The 16,031-nt window shown below is 39.7% G+C and overlaps 1 protein-coding gene across 2 annotated transcripts in view; it reads right to left on the reverse strand.

Moving 5' to 3' along the window:
* The window catches only part of LOC124153452 (neural cell adhesion molecule 1-like), a 463,051-nt gene that overhangs the window by 188,769 nt on the left and 258,251 nt on the right, over nucleotides 1-16,031 (reverse strand). For both annotated transcript variants that reach the window (XM_046526608.1, XM_046526607.1), the window contains exon 3: nucleotides 15,270-15,391. In XM_046526608.1, the coding sequence (XP_046382564.1) occupies nucleotides 15,270-15,391 (122 nt within the window). The remainder of the gene's footprint in view (nucleotides 1-15,269; nucleotides 15,392-16,031) is intronic.

A 16,031-nucleotide genomic window follows, 5' to 3' on the forward strand; every position in this document is an offset into this window, starting at 1 on the left:
TCTTATTCAACCAGCTCACCTTCTCCTCAACCTCTCAATCTCTCGCGCTTTGGAGTGGAGCCAGCGGCGGCGGAGTCTCTCTCGTATCCGCACCACCCGACGCAGCAGCACAGACACCTCGCTCCCTTTAACTTACTCTCTCTTACACACACGACGCATACGCTCTCCTCCACTAAGCCCTATACATACACTTGACAACGAGTCTCGGGGAACACTTTGCCGCAAAATATCTCCTTTCACCGACCGCTTCTTCTTCCTCCCCTCCCGCCCCGCGCCACCACCACCGGCATAGCTTTCTGTTTTCCTTCGCAACTCTCTCCTGCACCGCCTCCCCAACTCAAACCTCCCCACCGCACACAAACTCAAAAGAGACGCACTCAGCCCACTTCGCTCTCGTTCAACTGTTTTTCCATCTACCCTCCATCAAACCATCTCCCGCTCCCTCAGTTCCCTTCTTTATCTCCCTTCCTTTCTTCCTTGCTGGAATCTCTGTCTTCCTCCCTATTTTTCCCAACTCCCCCCCCCTTTTCTCCAACTTTCCCTTTATTTGACGGCGGTTAAGAATGCAGTAGGTAATGATGTAGAAAATAAGGGCTATATGAATTATTGGAATTTCATAGCACAACTGATGTAACTATTTTTCCTGCTTCTATAGCTAGATCAAAAATCATACAAAAAACAATCTCTTAATATCTTTGCATATAAACATATGGGCTGTAATAGTACTGCTAAAATCCGGAGTACAATATACTTGCTTCTAAAAACACAAATACTAATGGAATATTAAGTAATATAATTACTGCCACGATATCCTTTGATCCACGGTGCTCAACCAAGCAAATGTATGGAGGCATTCTGAGGAAGATCATGATACGATTTACTCTTTCCTTCGTGTCTTGGAGGATGGCATTTCCTTTCTTACCGACATTCCCTCCTAACACTCAAAAAAGACGCACTTAACCGCTCAACTGTTTTCCCATCTCCTCTCCTTCAAACTTTCTCCAGCTCCTTCAGTTCCCTATCTTTGGGATGGTCTCTCCCTCTCTTTGTCACAACGACCGATGCTCTCACTTCTCCCTCATTCTCCACCTTCCCTTTTGACATCTCCTTTATCTCCTAGTAAGGAGGGAGGGTGCGGTGGGATAGAATGTAAGCGACAGTGAGACAAATACAAGAGAAAAAATGGGTGTCTCTTAATCTCTGAAGTAACTAGCAAAATTTCCACCTACTGCTCAAATTATTCTCATCCTGCGATTCTATTCATTTTCATTTATGGCGAATAATAATAATGTAAAAAAAATTATCATAATAATACAGAAGGTCAAGCATATGAGCTAGTAAAGTTGGTAACGCCAAGTTTACCTCTCATTATTTATTTCCGAAAAGTGCATAGTATGTATCTCCTGCATAGCAGATATCGCAAAATAATGGCCGATGTTACGTCATTTGCCTACCTAGCCCACCGAAACAGAAAAATTGAGGAATCTGAGTAGCCTAGCATTATTCTCCATGCTTATAAAAAGGAAATCTGCGGTGGACGAGAAATGAAATCACATGAAATCAGAGCAGGGAGGGATTTTATTTGCTTCATAGGATTATTCAAGGAAACGACGGACTAGTCAGCGGTGTCCCCCTACGAGAGTCACTCAAAAATACCTATAATAGCGAAAATTGCACAAATTATAAACAACCTCATAGGGGAAGAAGATTCCTCGGTTATTAGATTGGGAGAAGACCTGGCGCGGGAGATCCGTGATTAATTCCCGGCCAAGGCATTGGAAATTGCGTGCTGTGCAAAATCTACGTACTTGGATGAAACCTATTAATTCTAATTCCTCCCTAATTTGGACGTTTCTCACTTGCATGCTCGGTTATACGTCAACTAATCAGTTCACGATTATGTTGATAAAATAACAGCAAATTGTTTAAGCCACATCTCCATGAATTATGCTTCAGATTTATGAATGCCTACCTTATATAGTGGCAGCTAATCAATTGTAATGATATCTTGTTTGAATTTTGCTCACTTTCAATGCTACATTAGGGTTAAAAAGACTTTAAAAAGAATTTGGCGAGAAATAGATAAGAATATGGCGTTCACATTAAGGTATCTAGGAGAAACCTGAATCGGTGTATTTACCCTTTTGTCTCCCCATCCTCCTCTCCAGGGGAGGAAGGAAGACGATGGTGGACGAGAAGGCAAGGAAGGAGGAAGAAAATGCGACAAGGAAAGAGGAAAACGGGTGAAGAGTGAGCCCGGCGGGGTTTTGTGGGGTTTCTAAGACGTTTGCTCAAGGATCTCTTCCATCCCTTCTCCGATGGGAACACCACAGTCCTCCCCAGCCACGAACATACAAAGACACGATCACCTACACACACAAAGTCACACACAAGCACTCAGAGCTCACACATTCTGTTTGGCAAAAATAGTGCCGTAATTTCATTTCGGATCGGAGCCACGTGACGCGACTCGGTAACTGCGCGGGGCGCCATTTGAAGGGGGTTGAAGGGGGATCAAACTAAATATCTTCCCCAAGTTGTGGCGAGTGTGTTTTGTTTGCCGTCAAGCACCCTCAAACCATTTACTACACCCGTTTCGCTTTCATCCCCTAACCTCTTTCTTGCTACCAACACTGCAGACACCAACTAAAACCATCCGCTTCTTTCTTCTTTTCCTTTTTACAAGTTGCCAATCGAAAGAGATTCCTTTCCTCTCTTTCCAATGTGATTTGATTAAGTGGATATAATAAGAACAAACGCATTTTTGAGCGCAGAGAGACGAAATCTTTATGCTTTACATCCCGCCGCGGTCGTCTTTCACGCAGTTGGAGGAAAACGAAGAAATAAAAGAGTAGAGGAGGATTAAATTGATGTGAAGGGCCGTCAATTTTACGAGATTGCTTTAATGGATATCTATTTTTCAAGAGGTGGCTGCTGCACCTCCGGCTCTCAAATGGAACGGAGTAATTGCCGGACGTTGTTTGCAGGAGTAAAAGTAAAAAATAGTGCTGAAGGTGGGTTGAAGTTGCGAGCTGAATAAAATACGGAGCTACCAATGATTTGCTCCATTTCAAGGGTCGTTTTGGAATGAGAATATCCGTCGAGGGCCGATGAAAATACGCCGAGAGTTCACTACGTAGGTAACAGTCAGTGTACAAATACCAATAGCAGCAATATAAATACTGTAATATTTCACGATTCTCATTAATAATGATTCAACATCACCATGAACTCTATAAACAACTGGGAGAAAAAAGTTTTGTTTCGCGGCGGATGATGATTCATCAAGAGCAATAGCTTTAAAATATATTTTTTGCAATATCATAAATGCATAACGCCAATAGAGTCAAGAAAGAAAAATAAAGAAAAGATTAATAGTTCGCATGAGGAATATCCTATCACATAGGAAAGGATTTTTTCTAAATCAAATTATTTAGTCATGATAGATAGAAAATTACCAGATAAATATGGAATTCCTAAATGGAAATAATGGTAAACCATTTCGGACTTATTACACATGTGCCATGATTTTAACTGCAAGCCCGCAAACCCAGTCGAATCTAATTTTTTCGTGTCGATAATTGATACTGGATATCTCATATCCGTGTAAGTTCCTATCATTAGCCAAATATTATTGCAAAGGAGTTGATTGCTCATCCGCGTTTGAAGCAAGGTAGCTGTACAAGTTTTTCACTCTATTCGTTAATCTCCGTCCAGGATGAAGTCTATCTGGTATATCCCCGTATCCCCCGGGCTCTTCCATGTCTACCTCAATGCGTGCCTTAAGAAGGTGAGAATTCAAAACAATACCTGTCCTCGACATAGAAAATAATAAATATCCAGGTCAACAGCAAGTCATTGAAGTGTTCAAAAATAATAAAGAAATTCTAATATATCATGCCATAAAGGGACAAAGCATTACAAACATCACACAGGTAACGTTACTATGGGTATGCACATTTAAGTTAACACATCCTACATATTGGAATTTCGATTCATGCGTCGGAGTAATCCCATTATTACTCAATCCATATCATATCCAATTCTAACGTGATAACCAGAATTGAAACACGATTAAAATAGCATTAAATTTTCAGTGCAATATCTTAAAAAAACATTTAACGACGCATTTTGGCTCTGCAGGGTGAAGTATGAAACAACTTCAGAGAAATCACAAGAAGTTTAAATTTTTTAGGATATCTTTAAAATAACGATCTAGGTTTTGACTAATTCAGTCATTTCCAAGTCCTTCTTAAACCTTAGTTAGTATTATCAACTATACTTTGTTTAATGACCATTATGTATAGCCATTACTCTGAAATGAAATTTCAGTACTGTACACCTCACCCCATTGACTCTACAAATAAATCGCCGCTGCAACAACGCCACTGAAATAACATTTATTTGCGTTAATTCCGAGTTAAGTGAAGGGTGTAACTGACACAAACACATGCAGAGGTTGACCAAAATTGCGCCTATATTTACCATTTTCCACATCCAAGCCTCTCACACACACTGTATTGGTCGGTTCACTGGGCAAACACCCGAGGTTGCCGCCGGGGTAAAAGCCCGCGATGATGTTGCGCTTTCAGCGAACGGAGGAACGCGCGTATCACCAGGGCAGCCGCCAGTGTTCAGTGCCCAAGGTTTGCGATCCACGTGCATGTCGGAGCAACAGGGGCGTTCTAAGTAATCAATTGTCACGGGAACGAATAGAGGAAGATGGAGGAGGTGATCCGTTTTCCAGTGTGCCCATTTGAAATCATTGCGTGAAAGGGAATTCATTCAAAGTTGCCTTTTCCGCCGCCCCCGCGGGGCCTTTTCTGGCAACTCCATCGACAGTGCTGCTTTCTGGAATCACACGGATGAGGTCCGATTGCATGGGGGGAAACCCTCGCGATAGCGTATGTTTTTTTTACACTACGACACAGCTACAACCTCTCCAAAATTAAGTGCCTGCCAGGTTTCCGTGGAAACAGGATATTTTCAATCGATGGAACTGTTGAAAAAGACACAGATCTAAAACAATGGAATTAAATTCATTAATATGTGTGAGATATATATTTCCTTCATATACCGTGAAACATTTTATCATCATTCACAGTGAAACTGAGTTTTTCCGTTCATTAATCCATGAAATTTTACAACCTGTTAATTATCCCGACTGAAATCTGTAAGGTGTGTAGCTAAAAGAAATAAAAGCCGATCAGACGCATTTTGGCAAAATAAAATTTTATTACAGAATCAAATTCTTTAAAAGTCGACTACCTACTAAGACTCAATCCTAATGATTTAAAAATACGGATTTTCTAAAGAAAATTTGCTGAGTAGCTAGAAAAATTTGGATGGTACCATACAGGTTAAAAATGATATTTATAAGATCTAATATTAGTAAGGATTAAGATAAGATTGCCGACTGGCAATATTTACGGCTTTTTAATTCTTAGAGAAAGGTGATTTCGATATGCCTTCGGGAAAATGATCGATGTATTCACGTACTACAATAACATATGATTCACAACCCGTCAGAAGATATCTTGAACAGTCGGATGCAAACGACAGCAACACAACAAATAGATGGATAGTTACGTAATACTGCTGCAAACAGTCAATTTGGAGCTGATAGCATACATATAGAACGGGACAGATATGGAACAGTTTTTTGTCAGCTTTCTGTGGAAAATTTTCCACTATGAATTTCAGAGATAACAGCTCTTAATTTTTTTAAACCAGGGAAATATTAAAATTATAACCATGATCAAGACGAACGGCCAAGGCTATAAATCAGTTTTTTAATTTCTCCTTTAATAATTTCTTTAAAGAAGAGCCAAGGGAAGTCACAATTAAAGGTTCTTAAAAGCGGAGTAACTTTTTATTCAAAAAAGCTGAGACAAATATTATATAGATTAATTGTATACAATGGTTTACAACTCAACAGTTGTCATATTTCTATGCTAAGGAAATTATATCCTAACATGAATGTACGCAATGCGCATTGTTTTCAACGGGACAAACAGTTTGACTCTATACCAAAACGACTGAATGTTCCGACTTCAGATACATTTATCATGGGTGACATGCTCTTTAGGGCCTCACTACGAGGAGGAAGACAAGGGACAAGGAGACTGCATAGAGGAGTTCCAATGCCACCACACAGAAAGCTGATTTCTGTTGCCAATTCGGTCACATTTTAATCGGCTTTCCAAAATGTCCGCGGCGCGGTGATGAGTGCAATGCGATCCATTTTTTTCTAATATTTTACAGTATAATGTTTGTCATTACAAGGAATAGCATCGAAAAGTTATGAATTTGATCGATCACATCAGCATGTATATAAATTTCGGTTAATACTCAATATTATAACTTCTTTCCCCGTGACAGTCGGGTCAATTTATCCGCCAGCGACGCCAGTGGCGACTTCTGTAAACCTATTTACAAGCGCGGTAGTTGACAACACATTTATAGGCGACTTGAGAATCCTCTTTTGTAACATTCGTGACAAGGGTATTCCTTTCTGACGTGGTATACGTGTACTTCCTCGTCCATTTTTCCGTCTTCCCATCGCGATAAACCTCGCCTATCCAGCGAAGTCAGCGACGCTCCTCTTCCTCGGTGGGAATGCGGTGTTCCTTGGCCGCTGAGGAAGCGACGACGTGTGACGCCATCTCTCCACCGGAGACGTTTGTTTGTCAAATGCGTCTGTGGCAGCGCCGTCATCACCCGGATCGTCACAAATGCGCGCCATTCAACAACCCCCTCCACCATTTTTTTCTCTCAGTCTTCCTTCCGCGTTCCCGCCCGCCCTACACTTCCTCCAGCCTCCGCGCACAGCAGCCGCGTTACCGACGTCCTGTGAGGCACAAAGGCGCTCAGCATATTCCCTTTGGCTACGCACCTAGTGTGTAGTGGAGGGATGTGGTGAACAAGTTTGAAGACGGGGGGCGCGATACAGTGCGGGTATATGTATACGAAGACAACTAGGACGCGTACACGTCCACAGGGAAACTAATCGAGGAAGGTCATCTACATTGAAAGGGGAATCTGAAACACATGACAAGGGCACTTTCACAAGCGACAGTTTCCTCGTCCATTTCAATACCTCCACAATGAAATTAAGGATATGTATAAAATAATTATTGTTGACCACCTAAATTTTATATAATTACCTTTTAGTAGTCATCAGCAATTCAAATTCACACGAAATTGACTGAGTTCATCTTTTATCACTGCGTTAGCTTCATCAGCGCTAAAGTGACTGAATGATGGACGTGTATAGCAATTGACTGAATATGCCAGAGGAATAAATGCTGATTTTGAATTATCAGCGACCATTGATCATGCAATTCCATGATAGCAATTAAATTTATTTTCTCGTGTATCTAAAGTCTTAAAAATAAGCAATATGCCAGGAACGTAAATTTATGCATGCCTTCATTAATAAGTACCTCATCATGGGATACAACATTAAATATGCGAAATGACTTTTGGCATGTTAAACTTTGTGGATGGATGGATGGAAGGTGGAGCGTAACATCAATCTTATATAGATTGACAATCTTACAACGAAACTTGAAATTGCTGTCACCTGACTACCATATACGCCGTGACGCATTAATGGGTATATATATCTTGAATACGTGCGAACGATTTTGTAAGATAGTGGTTTTAGCGGTAGTTTTATCTTTCAGAAGATTTTTAACCATTTAATATGATAACAAACTACGCATTGATTGTTGCTTTTAAAATCAACGAAGAAATAAATGAAAACTTCAATCATTACCGCACACCACAATTCTAAATTCGCTTTAACGATCGTTCTATGCCAAAAAAAATGAAGAAATACAATTATATGTAAAAATAACAATAAAAATAAATAAAAATTAATTGATCTTCATGATCATGGTAAAATTATCAATGCCTACATTTCTTACGCGCGGCTCCCTATTTTTCCCCTTCTCAATTTAAAGAAGCTATTCCAATGCACGCACGCTTGTAATATTGGCCGTTGTATTCCTCATCAACTTCCTTATTTTACATTATATCTGTCGGCCATATCTCCTGTGGAGGTCAGCAAGTTCGCGCGAGGAAATCGTTATTGAAATGGGAATTAGCTCTAGAAATTAATAAACAAACTTGGGCTTCCATGGCAGCAATTTTTTTGAAATCATTAGAACCCATCTAAGGGGCCGATGTTCATTTTGCGGAAGAGAAAGTGGGAAACCGATGAACATCCCTCATTGTGAGCGATCAATAGACTGGTTTGGGGATGTATGGTTGGACGCTTTTAGGGACTCGTATCATGCGATGATTGGCTTTTTACGTTTCTCTATAATTGAGACTAACGGAAAATTTTGATTGACTCCGCTTGGTCTCCATTCTATTCAATTACTCGAGGCTTCCTCCACCCATCGGCTCAATGCAGAATATTCCCTTCAGATTTTTATCAACGCGGCGCGAGAGGAGGAAACTATAGAAGCTTCCCTCCGGACACACAATATTCACGAAAAGGAGAGAAGCCAATGATGACAATTACCGCCAACAAAATCTCATTTAAGTTCGTAACAAGCAGTTCCGTCCCATTCCAATACGAGAGTAACCAATCCTCGGCACCACTCATTACTAACAAGTTTGAACTTTTTTAATGAAAGTTTTCCATGGAGGTGCCCTCTTGATTTTCGATTTGAAATTGTAGCATTGAAGCCGAGTTGAGCGTGATTTCTAATCCTAATAATTGCACGAAAAACTTGGCGGAAGTTGCTGAATTCACGATCCAGGTAAAAATCTGACATAAGTTTAAAGTATTTTTTTCGGATAAATCTTTGATTAAATATTTTTTGGAGTAATTTGGTATTGCTTTAATATGCTAGTTCAAAATTGATAGTGTTAAACTCAAGTTTCCACTAAAAGAATCTCTTCAAGAGCTAGAGTACACGAAGTTACTATATACTACGCATAAATATACCAAATTAATTCCTCCATTTCGCACTGGTAAGGTTAAAATTAAGGTACGGAGGATCTTATGAATATTTCAGCATACACCAATTCCTCTTTTTTAACTTTTATTAAAAACAAACATCACGATTTTTTTCGGGTCGTAGTTTACTCCTTGGTAGGAATCTGAAAAGCCAAATTGAAAATTAATTGACATGGTTTTAGCTAGAAAATTAGGCACCACATACGACGATAATTTTTCAGTCAATATTAGGGTATCAACATGAATGTCGAGATCGAAGTTAATTAAGGCCAAGTAAATTGAATTGACGTTATAATTGCATAAGTGACCTAAATTTGCACTGAGATTTACTCATCAAGCCTAAAATACAATATCCAAACTCTTAAATCAGTTTCCAGCCTACCTCGAACTAATAGACCAGCGCAGGTAGTGAAACTCTGGTTGATACCTGCAGATTACTCTGCCTCGTTTACATCAAAATTACATGCTATGCTATTTCTCACCTAATTCCTTATTTGGCGCAAATGCTTATTAAAAGTGAAATAATCGATTAAGACTTTCTATTAAGATTTACGCTGACTTTAAATTTGTAAGTTACGATTTCATCTATTTGGGTTCAAATAAATAAGTACCAAAAATTACAGCTACAGAAAAAGGCCTTTTTTGAAATTGTGTCCTCTTGATCATAACGACTATGTGAACTCACCTGTAAGTTCAAACGATGAATTGTTAGGATGGTATAGAGGCACACGGACGCAGATTTGAAACTTTCCAATATTTTTTTTAAGGAGATTAAGGGGCAATAACATCTATTATCCCATCAATAGAGAATCCGCTGGCTATACCTGCACTGGACTCTGACGTATTCAATCACTGATACACAGCATACAAAAGCGCCTTCATCGCACGCATTACTCGTGACACCTCCAGCTGCTTGTTTCCCGCACGCCGTTGCCTCGCGATTAGTGTGCGCTCGTGCCCAAGCATCCGTTCGGACGCGACGAGCACTCGACTCGCGCAACATGCAAGCCGCGCCACGCGGAGGAGCGAACGCCTGCGATCCGCTCCTCCGGCCACGCCACCGCCGATTCCTGCCCCCCCCCCCTCTCCCTTCGTTGTTGACCTCATACATGCTCCCGCACCGACCTTTGCCCCTGTTGCCCGCTTGCCCACGGGGCGAAGTATTCCTCAACTCTACTATCCTAGCTGCCTCGACTAGATGCGTTCGAGAAATCAATAAATCGAAACCATCGTTCACAATTTTAACCACAGGCGATACATAAGCATTGCTTGGAGCAAATAATATTGTACACAGTCTGGTGCAACCTGGAAATTTCTCACGTAGGAATCCCGCATTTAGTTTTCCATGAAAAGGAATTAACTCGCTCTAATTCGAAAAATGCTTTTCAAATACACGGTTTGAAGTTCGCCACATTAGAAGGTTACTTTGAGTAGTTCTATAATGATATGTGAAATAGAAAAGTTTAAGCAACAAACACCCCTCCGAATATGGCAATTGAAAAAATATCATGTTTCACAGCTTAGCCTTTATAAGATACAAAAGATGCCAATTTCATTTATCCTTTTACCCACTGGTGATGTTTTCAGTACGATGCGCATTATGTATCAAAATTACACTTTTAAAATTTCATGCGCGGAAATGATTTAATCACTACTTGAAGCCAATGTTCCGATTGGTGAATAAGTCCGAGGATAGGAAAGCCAAATGTCAATGAAATATATCAGTAATAAATATACCTGAAACTGGCTTTCCAATCGCCTTAGGCAATTAGCAATAAAGGGAAGAGAACTGGTGTTATCCCACCGAGGGATAGATTAAGAATGCTCTTTTTATGATCGCTTCGGACAATCGAAAAAACTGCTCCGGATGTAATTTTCTTTCTATACTCAATTGACTTTTGTTTTTTCTTACTTTGGATTAAATCACTTGAACCGACTTGTCCACCTCAACTTAATTATTCTGATTGATGAATGAAGATTATGATGCGCGTTTGTATACACATAATGCTACAACACTACGATCTATCCCGCACTCTCTCATGACCTAAAACTTACCGCTATATCAACCCTGGTCCTGTTGCTCATGTGTCCATGGGATTACTTTTGATGGCTCAATAAATCAAAACTATCTTTACGGATTTTACGACAGGTGCTGGGATAGTACCGTTTTTTGAACATTGATTAGAAGAGGAAATAATAATATAAGTAGTAACCCACGTATTTGCGAAGACATCAGCACTTGAATATGTATTTTATGAGAAAAAATCGTTAACTTCGACCAAAATTCGCACCTGGATCCCAAACTGCTGCGAAGTAATCATGCCTTACATTCTGACCAGTCTTAAGGTTTATTGAATAGTATTTTATCAATCTTTCACCATATGTAAGTATATCCAGTGCCAAAGTATGAGGTTGCCTCATAAGTGAAGTTAAACCACAAAAAAGTTTTTATTTAACATTTTTTGTCGATGGATCAGTAGTGCAGGCTACTTGAGAGCTCACTTCAAGATCAAGGTATGTGTTTGGTCAAATCTGAAACTATAACCTAATTGAAGCATACATCATACATGTGCGGAATAAAACTCGTCTTCTGCAAGAAAAAACTCATGAGGTCATTTTACATGCTACTCCAGTAGTCATATGGTGGTAAGCAGGATAACATGTAGATGTCCACCTCAAGGACCATTGCTTTTTTCTCCTCTTATTTCTTCATTCCTACCGATGTCACCATCATATGTGGGGTCCTTTCTATCTCGAGAGCGCATCTTTCTTTGGAGAAACCTCACTCCTATCCTCACGTTCGACCACCCTGAGGCTTTTCCTCTACAGAACGGAAACAACACTATATCCTCATTCACCCTCTTTATATTTGTACAAGTGTTCCTCAGTTTCTTACCCTCTGCGCCAAACCCTTCTTGCCGCCCCCGACTAAGGCAATACCCACCCAGACGTTCCCCATCTTCCCCCACCCTTCCTCCTCTCCTGTCCTTCCTCGATAAACACATTTTCCTTATCGATTCCACTCCAACGGTTCCCATTTCCTTTCCATTTCAACCGTTCCTCCCTTTCTGTCCGCCATTTACCCATACACACCCTCCGTCTCCCTATATACTCCCCCGTCCAAGGTTAGGTTTCACGATACGATCCGCGTCCACTCAGTTACTCTACGGCCAAGGAGGAAGCGCCTGTATGAAAAGCTTCCCATGCCATTCCCACGAATGCTCGCTGGACATGAGAACTCCGTCCCACTTGCATTATAACTCGAGCAACGTAGAGAGATATCAAGAAAACCAAGAAAGCTTTATCGAAAACCTTTGGTGATAAATATGATAAATAGAAGCAGCAAATTTTCGTGAACCGTAATAATGTGTTCAGTTCACAATTGCGATCACAAAATGAGTGAACACAATTTATAAAATATTTTCACACAATCTGTGATATAGTCTTGAAGATAAACGTTATAAAATGGAAATGAACGATATCACGAATCATGATTATTCGAAACCTTTAATGAGAAAATAATCTCGCTGTTTACATAAAGGCAGAATTATTAGAAAAAGTCGCGTTGAAACTCCATAGATGCTAAATAATTCACCATAAATCGAACCAAGAACCAGAAATAATAGAGCGGTATTTAGAATTGATGTATATGTAGTATTAGGTGTATCGAATGTTACGCATTATGTGCTTCGTAAGAACACGAATTCAATTATTTTATAACTTAAACTAAAGAATAAAATTTGAAGTCTGAATAAAAGTTTCAAGCTACTGTGGTCATAAATATAATATAATCACGGTTAGAGTTATTCATATAAATCCTTCCTCAGATGGCCAAATATTTTAGAAATTTTATTATTTTTCCATTGGTCTTTTAAGATATTGATGCATTCTCTACGAAAACAAAAGCGGTCAGTTAAATTAGTGGGAGATAACCTGCAAAAGTGAGAAAATTGAGATAAGACTAAGTAACACTGAACGGAAAATAAATAAAGTCATAAATATAGATTACTGTTTGAATGGGATACACTTCTGCATATGTATGGGAAGGGTGATGATGAATGGACGGTTGGCTGTTTCGGAAGAAATTTTTAGATTTAGTAAGTTAAGAGAAGATATGAAAGAGGCATTATTTGAAAATTAGAGCAGTTTGGAAACGTGGAACAGAGCATGATCAATTGGGTGTCATTGAAAGTGCAATGCTTGCTACTGCGAGGTAATAAAATCGAGATTCGACCAGTGGAGAATATTTTTAATATCCACCCATAAGCACGATTATGAGTCAGTAGAAAACCTGCCTTTCAACTTGAAGTGAACAAAAAATAAATATTTTAAAAAGTGCGCAAACAGGTTTGATTGATGATTTTTGCCCCGTGGAAAGCATGCAGACTTAGAAATTAGATGAATTAGAAATTTCTGAATCCATATTTTCCAAGTATCTGACGAATTAATCTGATCAGTCTGCCCACAATCTACTCGCATAGAATAGCAGGTTAAGTGGCACTACCATTTGCAAGGGAGTTCCATTGTTGAATTTCAGACATAAGCACTCTCTTTAATCTGAATGAAATCGTACCTGAGTAATCAGAGACGCTCATTTAAAAATTTTCATGACGATATTGAATTCCCGGACACTCAGACACCGGCCACTAAATTTTCTTTCTTTTCTCAAAATGGGATTGTAGCAAACAGAAGATAGTCGAGGGACGAGAGAAGGATAGGGCGAGATTTAAAAAAACTGAAGGCTCCTAAAATGTTTGGCGAGGGGTCTCGACCTAAAGGGCATAAAAAAGCCGAAGACATCCTCAGAACACGTTTCCGACGAAAACCTTCAATTATGATCCCGACTCCAGAGACGAGCCAAGAAAATTGGATCGTCCGGATTTATGAGTGCAATTTTCTAATGGAATTTTTGAGCGGTGACGAAGCTTGTCACGTGGCGCACTCTGGCGACTATTTGCATTGGAGAATCTTTCACTCACAAAGAGTCTTTTCAATGTCCCTTTCGCGCGTGTGTGAGCGCCTCTGTTCCACGTCAATGTCGGTGTCACGTCACCCAGCGTCGAAAAGTCACGCTGAAATGACGTTATTACCCGTCTCTTTTGAAATACCGCGAGTCGGGGAAAGGGAAATTAATTAAGGAAATTAATGCTGCGGACGCTGCTGACTATTGCCTGATACGAATCGTATTTTCAGGGGATTAAATCAATCGGCAAAATGGGTTTCCACTGAGTGCGGGCTTCTGCATGTAAATGGAGGTGAGTGGATTTTGGCGTTAATAGAAAATTCGCTTGATCAAAGGTAACCGCCCCATTAGCCAACGACCTAGGAAATACAAATTGACCCATCGAACCTGTAAATTGAAAATGTCGATGGTTCGGGGAAATCAGAAAAAAAACATCGCCGTCATATTACATGTGATGGCGAAATATTTCTTTATTTCGTAAATTTAGTATGCATAAATTGTTACGAGGGAAAATATGTCTAAATTACCCTGGTTGAATTTATGCATATAACACAATTGAGTGTCACATATTCAAGTGTAATAGATGAAAATATAGAATGTGAAACTGAAATACCGTCATTGTTTCTCAGCTTGTCATAAACGAGGTATTAAACATTTCGTGATACATGAAGCAGATGGGATATTTAATTCATATAGCCATACAGGAGCCGTTGAAGTTCTTCAAATCCCTTTCTGCTTTCAGTTATTTTACAAAATTTCTGTTATATTTAAGCACGACTCTAAAAAAATAATTTAGAATCAGATCTATACGTAACATTTACTGTGATTCTTTTAAATTTTACGAAGCAGAATGGAAAACGATCCTCAAATGATGTCCTCGAGGTATCTGCAAGATTTATTTCTATGGGATATACCTTTTTCTATAATATTCTTGATTCCCTTGAACACATCAAAAGAGTTACCGGGTGGAAAAATTATGTGCTAGGCGTTTGCTAAAATGCAAATATGCAATGAAATAACACGACCCTTAAGAGAGGGGATAGTGATTAAAAAATTCATTCAGATATAAGCAACGCTCTGGTTGAGGACTTATTCGGAGTCATCCAAATTGTCGGCAAAAGGTGTAGGAAAAATTTCATGGGAGATGCTGTGGACTGCATTTTTCATTTTTTATCATCCAGTTATTAGGACATCATTCCATCTGTTCCAACGATCCACTGAGTCGATGATTTGATCTGGCGACATGAGGAACTACTACAATTCGGGGAAGCATTTATTTTACAACTCTAATAAATTTTTTCCTCCACACGAAATTCTAAGCGGCCAGCTTACCTTACGGCTCCAGGAAATGAATGGCACCGGATTTCCGGAAGCCTTGCACTCAAGCGTCACCGTGCTGCCTTTCTTCACCTCGTACTTTCCGTCATTCGACACGAAATGGATGCGCGGCGGAACTGCAAAGAGAAGAAACCAGAATTATAGAAAATGGATTTAAAAAAATTATATACTCGTCACTCCGCACTGCTCTTTTCAGGGCATTAAAAAAGAAAAGCACATCCGAAATAATCCATCAACTCAAGCGAGACTATAAGGTCAAATCCAGCGACGCCGAAACGGTAATTTTTCGGTATCACGCCCACGGATAAATGTTTCACGTGTGGAAAAAATTCTGTTAGGATCTCACCTCTTGAAAAAAAAACGAGGCACAAGTCCCAAACATTTTTACTTAATTAGTTTTGTGAACAAAACTGCGAGAGTTTAAATCCCTCCTACTCCCTAAAAAAATAATAAAACCTTTTCCACCGACTTATTTCACAACTGCAAACGCCGAAAAACATGCCGCTCTTTGCTTGATAAGAAAATTTGGAATGAGGATAAAAAGCCGAGGAATGAAACAGAAAATGGGTTACGCAAATTCTCCCTTTGTTTTTCGCCTTTTTTTTGACGACCGTTTCACATGTCTGAGATCCTCTCTCTCTCTGTCTCTTTTAGCTTTCCATTTTCCGAAATACTCTTCAACTCACGAGTGCCACGGGAGGCAATTTTAATAAAAGAATACACACTGCTCACTACTGTTGTATTTGCGACTACTGC

The sequence above is a fragment of the Ischnura elegans genome, chromosome 2 (genome assembly GCF_921293095.1).
Source record: "Ischnura elegans chromosome 2, ioIscEleg1.1, whole genome shotgun sequence".
Classification (NCBI taxonomy): Eukaryota; Metazoa; Arthropoda; class Insecta; order Odonata; family Coenagrionidae; genus Ischnura; species Ischnura elegans.